A 12,049-nucleotide genomic window follows, 5' to 3' on the forward strand; every position below is an offset into this window, starting at 1 on the left:
CTCCAAATATATTTAGGACACTGTCAAAGATTCTAGTGCCTTGATACAGCATCTGGGAAGCTGGACTAGGTCTCACAATAGTTAACATATCCGTTGATAAGATGAAAGACTATTTAAACATTTTAGAGCATATTATGGGGCCAGGATATCCCCCTAAAATCAGCATGTGGCAGTGGTCTTCTACATATATATCTCAACTCTCATGAATGAGTGAGATAGTTAGCCACCAATGGATCTATGATGCCAGAGAAAAGGGAATTGCCGGCTAGAAGGCTTCCATATAGATCCCTGGGAAACCTAAAGGTTTGGGGCCAAGCTCTCCAGCTCATTCTATACAGGTGGATAAGAGGGCACAAACCCCACCTGCCTGACAGAAGGATCAGGAATTAACTCCATGAGAGGGAATCTAGTCCATGGTAACTTACAAGACCACTACAATTTAAAACTAAACTAAATTAAAACTAAACTAAAACTAATACACTTAGTGTATTAAATCTCCATACTTTTGGAATACATTGTTTTGACTTGTTACCTACCACCACAGAAACTCCACCTTAGAAAGGATCAAGATGAAATGATAGATGGAAGAGATGCTAAAGTAAGATAAGTGAGGAACAATTTGTAGGTTTGAGCGTATCAATATTTGCAATAAAAACTATACAGTAGAAAACTTACATTGTTTGATCGTAGAGAAACACGACCTCCACATCGGGCACAAAACTTGGTCCGGCAGTAAGAGCATAAATGGCCACAGCCATCAGCAAACTTTGTTTTAAGACAGATTCCGCATGTTGGTGCATCATCCTTGTGCTCTCCCTGGTAGCGGCGGGATTCTTCACCTATTTTTCTTACTTGCTCTTTATAACTTTCAAATTGTTGATGCAGCCTCCTGCACAGAAGAGAAAACAGTTTATAACAATAACAAGACAAACTATTTGTGTTTTGATTTACAATAGCATCTAACATTCTAGGCACTTTTACAACAAATAAAATACACAATATCAAATACAAGTTGAACTTGAAAGACTGCCCCACCAGCTTTAAAATTCACATAAAAAATCATAGGCGTAAACTAACAGGAGAAAATGGTCAAAAGATAATTATTTAAAAGATGTCAGGCGAATCATTTTACATGACTAATACCAATTTCAAATACACAGTTACAGATTACCAAAAAACCCTAGTCAGATGTAAAAGTATCTAACAAGTATGAAATCAAAGCTAAAAATATCAATATTTGCTTGAGCAAAGTTTCATCTATTATTATTTATTTATTTACATTGCACTAGTGTCCATAGGTTATAATCAGGATGCTTGTTGCAAGCTCAGTTTAAAAGGTTAGACTGCTATGGAACAATTAAAGACCATAACTTAAAGATTTCAACAAACATTCTGCCATCATCTCTAAAACCAAGAAAAAATTCCCCAAGTGAAATGCACATATTTTAACATAAACAGCCAGACCAGTGTCAAATAAAATAAAAAATGCCTGCAGTATTGATACCAGAGGTATATGGACTTACTAAAGATTACACTCTGGCCCTTACTACAGTGGTCTCTTTCAGTGTAATTGCAGGGCTCTTCCTTCACAGTGTACCTAGAATTCTGACATGAGAGTTCATGCTTTGCATAAATCCACATGAAATTACATGGATGTTATAGAGTGTACCATATATTCCAGCTTTCGTTGCTGGATTAGGCCAGTTAGCAGTGGTTCCGTAAACAAGCAGTTTTTCCTTGGTTGTTTCCAATTTTGTTCTAGAATCTAAATTCTTCATTTTAAAAAATGGTGGTGAAGGTAACCTTCAAAATGTGAACCATATGAAAATAAACACAGTGGTGTCTTTTTGAGTCTGCAAATCTCCTTAAATAATAAGTAGCTTTGAGAAAAGTAAGGACTTCTATTGATCTGAATGAGATGGTGACTGAAGCTTAATTATGACAATTTGAACTTCAACATTGTTAGCTGATCAAACCGTACAAGAACGAACACCTACACCATCTACTGTGAGTAGTGGCACATTTTGCTGCCACAAGTAGGAAAATGTTTCATAGTGGGAACCAAGACATCACCACTACTTATTTTTTCCTCAGTCTGACCTCTGGCTTTCTGTCTATTACAACTAGCATGGAAGTTATAGATCCCATATGTGTGAGAGTACAATACAGAGAGACATTTATAAAAGATATACACCTCACCATCCTTATGTAGAGACCACATGCAACATTTTCACATTTATACTGTTTTAAATATATATCTCCTTATATATTATAAAACATGAAAAACTAAATATCTTATTAATAGAAACAGGACATCTTGAAATTAATACATTGTGTAAGTACATGTGTCTGTCAATGAAAGCCTTGATTATTCTCTTCATCATTTCCTCCTGCTTTGAGCTGGCTACTTTATACTAGCTTTGAGAATCATGCCCTTTAACAGATTTTAGTTATATATATGTTTTCCTCTTGTGGGAGCTCTATATTTGAGTGCCCTTTTTTGAGATACAAATAGAACTCAGTCTTAACTAGTAACAATCAATTCAAACTTCCCCCAAAGGTTCTTTAAACTAGTTGGATATTTTTCTTTTTTAGATGCTATTCAAGCTTTGCAATTCATAATCCAATTAACTAATAGATTGGCCGCCGGAATTCATGATAAAATACATATATTTGGTGTTAGAAATGGTTGTTCATAATTAAATAAATTAATAATAGTTAAATAATTAACATCAATGTATGTGACCAAACCACGCAGTCTAGTTTGAAGCTTCACTGGTTTCAAATAGTAAAAGGGCTGAAGAAGAATGAATTGAATGGAAGCCTTAGTACTCAGGGAATACTGGAACATTTTTTGTTCCAGTACTTGACCAATTCTAATAGTAAGCAAAGAATGATGTTCTCTGTCCTCGTTTTTCCCATATGAGGGTAAGTGAAACATGGGATTCAGGAATAAATCAATCAGCAATTACACTAATAATAGTCACCTTGTTAGGACACCATTCTAATAAAGAAACAGAAGAAAAAAGGCAAAGTTATCCTAATTTTCTCTTCTCCCTCTCTATAAGCATTATACACTATCCTAAGTGTTTTGTGTTAATGAAAAAGCTGGCTGTAGCACCAAAGTCTTATTTTTGCTAAACCACTTAAGCAACATTTGCAATGTCGGATTAGATAAGAGAAAAATGGGTCAAGAGAATTAGGCAAAATACTGAAAAACAATACTACTACTGGCTACATTATTGGATTTCACCCCTGGTATATAACTACTTTTATTAGACAACTAATGCCATCTGCTCACATATAGCTTTCTAATGGGAACTATTAAAAATGTTAAGGAATATGTAAAATAACCAATTTAAATATCCAAATAATTTTAAGAGTACCATAAGTAAATCAATTATTACACAGAATGTATCCATCAGGAATTTTGCTTAATGTTATTTAATTTGTGACTAGACTAGTTTTGCTGCAACAAAATTCCTGATGGATATCTTGTTGTACATTTTGTTCTAGGATGGAATGGTAGCATGGAAACTAATTAATTTTTTCCTCCACTACACACTGGCCTGGTATTGCCAAACTTGGGTTATATAGTAAAGCAGGAAAGAACTGATTGCAGAGAATACAGTACATCTGTTTTTGTCTCAAGATCTTTGCCCTGCTCCTTTTCTATTAAGTATGTGTAGCAAAAAAAAAAAAATGTTTAGTTTTCAAATGTTGATATGAAACAAAAACTTTCATTTCAAATTCTGTTGTTGGAAAACCAAAACAGTTTGTTGAAATTGACATTTTCCATAGATTTTGACAAAACAATATTTTCCAAAGGAAAAATATTTTGGTCAAAAAATTTCTACCAGCTTGACTGATTAGTTTGTCCTAAATTGAATTATTTTTTGATTTGGGGGGGGGTGTGTTTTTTTTATTTGTTATCATATGGCAGTGACCATGATAGACAGAGTTTGGATTCATTATATCTCTTCATTTTCACTCCTAATGGTCTCACTTTTCCTTTTGCTTTGAAACTTCCCCCTATGCTTGGTTTCATCCCAAAGGGTATTTATTTGTTCATCAGTTACCAAGTCAGATTAGCATGAAAAAATACACAATTCCTTACATAAAAAATTTCAGAAGCTTCATACGGATAGAAAAAATATAAAAATTACTGAGAGTACAAAATACAGACTCACTGAAAAAAAATCAATCTAAATCTGGGTGAGGAAAAAGGGTTAGATTTTTTTTTTAAGTTAAGGTTTAAAGTAATGTGTTTTGCCTGTGTAGTAGAAAAGTTTCATATTTGTTTTTGTTTCATATCAACACAGTGCTCACTTAAGTGGGTTCAGAACAGTGGGCACACATGGTGCATCAACTGCAGTTCTTGTTTTGGATTACTTTATTGGCTCATTCCAAGGATAGATCCTATGAGAAATTCATGTTGTTAGAAGAGCACTTTTCGTGGGTTGTAGCCCACGAAAGCTTATGCTCTAATAAATTTATTAGTCTCTAAGGTGCCACAAGTACTCCTGTTCTTTTTTCATTTTATAGGAACTACAGGAGCACACTTTATAAAATTCACATTTGGAATTTAGCTCCTTCTGCTCAAACAAAGGTGTGGCTTCTCGATCTGCCTCATTCAAGTCAGGGACAAAACTCCTACAGACTTTAATAAGGCCAAGATTTCACACCGGTCCTGCTCTTTTCTGACTTGTAAATGGGTTCACAAGGCGTAAAGTCCCTCAACTGGGATGGACAAGGATTACAGCAGCCCCTTCTTGTGGGGAAAATAAAGGCAAAAAATATTGTGTTAAAGTAGCACTAAACCTGAGAAATTAAGTACATAAAAGTGAGGAAATTCAAAAGGTGAAGAGTTTCTACAGCGACATTATCTCTCCTACATTGCACATATGATATGAAAACCACCAAATGTATTGTTTTATTTTGTTTCTTTTCAAGAAGACCCATTGTTTCTCATTGGAAAAAAAAAAGACAGAACGTGACAAAAAGGTCCATTTTGCTTAAAGACATGTTCCATGCTTTTTCTGCGTACGTTTTCTAAGAATGCCATGAATTTGCATCAATTTATGTCTAGATATATTGAAAAGCTTTGAAATATGTAGCTAGTCACTTCACATGTCCAGCAGATGGCACTGAAGATTGCATTTTCACATTGTCTTCTCTTATGTTCAACTGAAATTACTGACTCTCACAACCTTAAACATCTAATTTTCTATACTAAAATTATGTTCTGCTGTGGGCACATCTTATTAGAAAAAAAGGTGTCTTCTCATAAGTGGCATTGCTGTAAGAAGTGCAAAGTACAGCTCAGCAGCTGTAGCACATATGGTGTGAAAAAAATAGTGCTCTGAATAAGATGCAGTATCTTGCCCCCTACACATACACAATTTTTTCATAAAATCAGTTAGATTTTTTTTGTCTATCTTTATCAGCATTTTTAATTCTACATCAGCCTTAGCAATCAGCCCAAGAAGGTAAATTCTATGACCTACTTCAGAATGAACATGCCAAATTATGTGCTCTGGTGTATTTTCTTTAATTATTTGATCATACTCTGCTTTCAAAGCCAGGAGTAGAATCCAGCAATCTTGATACCCAGAATTCCACTGCTATCTCACAAAGAGCTGTATGTATCACATCCCACTCTATGGGTTGGTCCACACAGGGTTTGTCTTTAGTAGGAAAAGTAGTCAAGTTTAGATTGGGCTTAGCTAACACATGCTAAGAATAGAGACTACATGTGACCCAAACACTTTGCTTCCCTTATCAGTTTTCTACCATTCCTAGCTTTGTATTTATATATATATTACTATCACCTTCCACTTTATTTTATTTTATTTTTTTATAGCTGCCTTCCCTTTACCTCTAAACCTTCTTCTTCCCAACTGATTTGGCTCATAATTGTTTTCAGCTTTGTGAAACTGGCCCTTTTATTGCATCAAATATATACACCACTGGTCTGGACTTTAGTCTATTTGTCCATTATAAATGTAATCAAGTCACAATCTCTTGTACTTAAAGTTACCATAAATTTTTAGTTCAGTGATCAGTTCCACAGTATAAAGATTAGGTCTAATATAGTATTCCACTGTGTTTGGATGCAACACTTTTTGAATTAAGAAATTGTCTTCTATAATATTTAGAAATTCAAAGGATGTTTCATATTGTATGTATATTATATGTTATATTTATTATTAATATTTGTATTATATTTTAATCACCTGTATTTGGTTTAATGATTAGGGGGCTGGAGCACATGATTTATGAGGAGAGGCTGAGGGATTATTTAGTATGCAGAATAGAAGAATGAAGGGGGATTTGATAGCTGCTTTCAACTACCTGAAAGGGGGTTCCAAAGAGGATGGATCTAGACTGTTCTCAGTGGTAGCAGATGACAGAACAAGGAGTAATGGTCTCAAGTTGCAGTGGAGGAGGTTTAGGTTGGATATTAGGAAAAACTTTTTTACTAGGAGGGTGGTGAAGTACTGGAATGGGTTACTTAGGGAGGTGGTGGAGTCTCCTTCCTTAGAGGTTTCTAAGGTCAGGCTTGACAAAGCCCTGGCCGAGATGATTTAGTTGGGGATTGGTCCTGGACTAGATGACCTCCTGAGGTCCCTTCCAACCCTGATATTCTATTATTCTAATGGGAACTGTCTCTTTAAGATCAGGGTGTGACATTTGATTGTAAAATAAGCTTGCAGTAGACAAAGCAGCCTGTGAGGAAACCCTGAGCCTGTTTAAGTTCAGTCAGAGGTCAGAACTTGGATTAATAAACATCTTTATTGAAAGTGCATTATTTTTAAGGTTTAACATTACCACTAACTGAGGGTTTGGGAGCCTCAGGACACTGCTAATGAAAAGTCATCTGTACTCCTAACTGCAAGTGTTCAAAAATCCTGAGTCAGAAACCTAAAATTGTGAGATTTTTATAAAATTACATGAATTTTAGGTCAAATAATTGGTTTGGTTTTTGTTTGTTTGTTTTGCATCCTGGTTTCTCTTGAGTGCTTAGGGTTCAGTTAGGCCACATTTTCAAGCTTCTCTCTACAAACATGAGGATTCAAAAATTTTAGGTTTTTTTTTTTTTTAAGTGAAAGTTCACATTCTCCCATATTCACATGACTCCAGGAACTGGGGCTTTAAGTATAACACCAAATATCATAAGACTTATGATAAAATTGGGAGAGTTGACAACACTGAGACCCCCCTCCCACCACTATGAGTCCAGATCAGACCAGTAAGAAATAAAAGTTGTTCGCCTTTAATGATGTTGGGTGGCTCCTCTATGAGATATGTTTGAGCTATGACTACGTTACAGCTCCCTTATCACAAATTCACATCGTGTTTTGGCAGAAATTGGTAGAATCAGAAGAGTGGCCAAGAACTATCTAGGTCACAACGACTGAGCTACCCCTTCTTCCCCTAGAGAAAGTCCCCCTCCTCACCACGGCAGAGTGGAGGCATGGTGGCAGGGCAGCCTGTGCAGGAAACTGTGTCTTTGTAGATAAACAAAAGACTTCATTCTCACCACGGTTATCTAATGTCTTTCACCATCAGTGAATCCACGCAATCTTCAAGCTAAAACTTTACTAAATGAAGGGTTTTTTAAATGTACAAATTATCTAATTAAATAATTTGCATAAAATGTCACACATGGAGCTGCATGAAACCTGGCAGTGATGTAAGTAATTGGAAGATTCCATTTTCATACATTTTATTTTTTTTTAGTGCAGCTATAGCCCACCAGTGCTCTCAATTTTTATCTGTCATGAAAGAGGCTACCTACTGAAAGATAAAGGTGCTTCAGAAACCTTGTGACTCAAGAGGGACAATTGGTTGATTATGAGTCAGTGATGTGTGATATCTAAAATAAAGGAAACTAAATTTGCTAGCTTCCCACTATTCCTCCCAGCGTGACCACAGGCAGCTGCTCTACCAGGAAGCTTCCCTCTGACCAAGCTGGCAGGAACTTTTATAGGCTTTCTTTTTTAGCTAAAAGTCGCTTTTATATATCAAAGATGAACTAACTCTTATGAAAACTCCACTTCACGTTGGTTTTCAATTACATACTTCAGTAAGAGAAGCCATGGTCATTGGGCCCAAGCCTGCAGGTCTTAATGAAGCTAAACTCCTGAGTTCAATGGAATATGTCCTAAATAAGGCCTTTAAAATTAGAACCAATATTTTTGTAACATACTGTAGCTATTAAGGGCCTGATGCTGTGCCCATAGAAGTTAAGAAAAAAGCTCCCATCAACTCTATAAAAATGGAAGCAAGCTATAGAGATTAGGAAAGGAAAGGGAATAAAATAAAGAGAGAGAAAGAGAAAGAAAACTAGTGAGGAGAGGGAGAGGGGAAAGAAGAAGAAAAGAATAAGTGCTCGATCATCCACAACTGTTTCAGAGCTGTGCTCAATGCACCAGAGTTGGGAGGGTAAAAATGGCTTTACATGACCTTTTTGTGACCAGCCCTTGTTGCGACGGTTCAATTGCCAGCACATGTTAAAGAATCATCAGAGTTGCTCTAAATTACGCTGGCTTGTAACAGCCAAGAATTACTCAAGCACCGCTTGCTCCTGTCATGCTTCTTTATACCCCCCACAGCATGTCCCCGACATGCTCCCACACCAGGGAGTCACTAGGCTATGTTGGGCACCACGACCTACACCTCCTCCTTCTCCTCCAGCTATTTTGTGTGGAGCTAGGCAGCCATCTACCTCATTCCCTCCAGAAGCAGCTTAGGTACCTATGCCAACTGACTCCATGCGGCAAGTCCCGTACATGAATCACTAAGCCGATGTAGGTGGCTATCTCTGAGACGGGGGAGGGGTTTAGGACCCATTCCTCTCATCAGCATCTTCCATTGACTAGCTTAGGCAGCTCCCTGCCTAGCATGCTGGCTTTTGTGGATCACATTCTTAGGCGCCTATCTCTCCCCATTCATTATACACGGAGACTAGGCACCTAAATCGGCTTTGTGGATCACAATGTTGTTCCTGTGATTTTCTATGCACCTAAAAGTTAGACATTATGACACTCAGTGGTGAAACAGCTAAGTCCCTTTGTGGATCCCACCCTAAGTGACTTAACGAGAAAAAGTCCATTGATTTCAGATTGCAAACCCTGGTGGAGGACTACAGCCTGGTTGAAGCATTTGTGCTTTCTTAACTTGTAGAAATTCCTCAGAAAATGGCTTTAGTTGCAAACCTAGCACAGGCTATTTGCTTGCCAATTTTGTGCTTGGAGTTTGCATTGTCTTACAGAAAGGATGGTAATGAGGCCCTGGACTTTTCTTTCTCACTATACATAAGCATTTTAAGACTCTTTAGTAGAAAAATCTAAGCAAAATCTGAAATTCTACTAACAATAAGGAAACTAAAGAAACAAGTACAGAGCATCCATGATAGCAATTTAAGACTATAAAATAGGAAATAAAGAACTAGCAACATGTAAAAAAAGATCTGATTTAAATTTTAAGGGTAATTTTAAAATACATTATTTTAGCTACTCTATGCAGAGGATAATAAAACTATAAGCTATAATTAACATGGGTTACAAGTCTGGACAGTCAGGTTAAATAATTGGTTTAAGTGCTATGTTTAGTCTAAAGTCTCTTCTTTGCACTTAAAAAAAAAGACAGTAGTATGTGTAAGAACCTAAATAATGAGCAGAACAAACATCATAACTTTTTTGATCATATGACAAAGCTTTTGGATGAAGAGAATTCAGTAGATATAATTTGACTTTAGTAAATTAACTAATGCAATGCCACACAAAATATTACTTCAAAATGTATTCAAGCTGGGTTGAATAAAGACTAGTCCAGATGCTCAAAGGTAGTTAGGCTCCTAACTTCCACTGACATGAACAGGAGTTAAGTGCCTAAATACCTTTGAGGATCTGGGCCACTGTCACATCGTGTGATGATCCTTCATCTGATTTTAATCAAAGGGCAATAGACAACATATTGAGTTCTATTTATTAATGTTTTTATACTGTACCCAAAACCATGCTATCTGAGTATCTATTTGTAATATCTCACTCAGGAGGGGATCCCATAGTATCAATATGATGTTTAATGTCTATTATCGTTAATACACGTTATAATCCGAAAAGCAAAAGATCATCTAATTCACTGTCTTGTTAGAACAGGAGTGCTGCTTCTTGTCAGGGAGAAGTGCAGATTGGGACTCCTTGGCCTTGAAAGTCTTTCTTTTCAATAGACATCCAATTTTGTGAAAGCAAAAGTATGCTAAACATGTGAAAAGCAAACTGTAGCAGTAGCTGAATGTGGGTACAAAATCACTGGCACTTGACAATGGTTTATTCCATAATTGCTCATGAAACAAACTGATACATTGTTAAAACAAGGCCCCAATTCAGGACAGCACTTAAGTATGTGTTTAAGTCTCACTGAAGTCAGACAACCTGAAAACCAATCATCAAAACTTTAAAGACTCTGAAAACAAATAATCAAACATTTTTCTTTTGAAAATAAATAACACAGATTTAAATAGGTCTATTTTAATATTGTGAGGAGAGTGATAAAATATACCGTATTCAGGACATACCAACCTTTTATGTTCAATGAGATATTTTAGCTTTCTATAATTTACTTAGTACACTCTGAATGCTAGATTAGTCTCCAATCATTAGGTATTTATTTTCTATATCTGTGTATATTTCAATATCAAAGTTAGTCTTAGACAAAATGTACTTTCCTTTCTATTTTATTTGCTAATGGTGACATCTGTTTTCATCCTTCAATTAAAATACTTTGTTACATTTGCATTTATGGCCTATCATCTAAATAATAACACAGGTGCTGTAAATAAATTCATCTTTTCAAATATAGTTCCAATAAGCAGTCACCAAATTCCCATGGGAAAATGAATTTCTGGTTTTAGTTGCAGTATTCACACACAAATCACTTCATGAAACCAGCCCAGATTGCTAATGACAAACCCCAAAATCATAAGAAATACAAGAAATATAAAGTAAAGCCATATATTGGCATACATTATCCCTCACACATTGAAGCCAACAGACATTTCAAATACACACCATCTGTTCTCCAACAAATCTAACCTTCTCAGCCACAATCAGCCACCATGGTCACACACAAACTCGCATAACTCTGCCCTATGTTTGATGTATTTCTATGGGATTCATCATTATTTTTCCTACTTAGGGCATTTTTTACATTATTTCCCATTAGGAATCTTAACCAGCTATAACAAACTTCTTTGTTTGTAATATTAGAATTGTGAACTATGCTATGCTATTATTGATAGTTCTATCAGTGAGCCACCTTTGGCAGGGCTGGCCTTACCATGAGGAGAACTGAGGCGGCCAGATTGGGGGGGGGGGTGCCACTAGGACCCAGAGTGTAGAAAATTGTGACTGCTGCTGGTGCATATCTATTCTCTCTGCTCTAGATGCACAGAGATGATGGAGTGCTGTGCTGGAGGAAGGAGGACACAAAAGACATAACAGGCAGGCAGGAGAAAAGGTGAGAGGGAATAACAGAAAGCAGCAGGAGCTGCAGGGAGAGAGAGGAGGAGGATCCTCTTATGTACCTCTCTAGCACCCCCAGGAGCCTGGACTGATTAACACCAGCTTCTCAGGGAGCTTCCTGTTTCCTGCTGCTTCCCTGAACCCACTTGAGGAGAACAGGCAGTCAACTGAAGTAGTAGGAGCCAGTTAGGCCCTTAAGACGCTGATAACTTCCCTCACTCGGGCCCTGCTACCAGCCTGCTTATTTGTCCCCTTCAATTGAGTGTTGAGAGCCACTATAGCTGGCACAGAACAGCAGTCATGAGTAAAAGAAGAAAATGCCCCTCTGGGGCACCATTCAGAAAAAGAAAGAAAGCAAAGGAAGCTTTTCTATCTAAGCAGGAAGGAGCTCTCCTGAGATACATAGACACAAATGTTCATGGTGAGCCTTCCAGCCCCAGTGAGGATGTGTGTGGTGAGGAGAGGCCTGATCTTCTAGTTAGTCAGAGTGCAGGTGACCTGGCAGCTACTGCAGCATC

The 12,049-nt window shown here is 36.9% G+C and overlaps 1 protein-coding gene across 3 annotated transcripts in view; it reads right to left on the bottom strand.

Moving 5' to 3' along the window:
• The window catches only part of RIMS1 (regulating synaptic membrane exocytosis 1), a 484,827-nt gene that overhangs the window by 330,645 nt on the left and 142,133 nt on the right, over positions 1–12,049 (bottom strand). For all 3 annotated transcript variants that reach the window (XM_026654647.1, XM_026654643.1, XM_026654646.1), the window contains one exon: positions 676–889. In XM_026654647.1, the coding sequence (XP_026510432.1) occupies positions 676–889 (214 nt within the window). The remainder of the gene's footprint in view (positions 1–675; positions 890–12,049) is intronic.

Source organism: Terrapene carolina, unplaced genomic scaffold (assembly GCF_002925995.2).
Source record: "Terrapene carolina triunguis isolate 2854851 unplaced genomic scaffold, T_m_triunguis-2.0 Scaffold42, whole genome shotgun sequence".
Taxonomy (NCBI): Eukaryota; Metazoa; Chordata; order Testudines; family Emydidae; genus Terrapene; species Terrapene triunguis.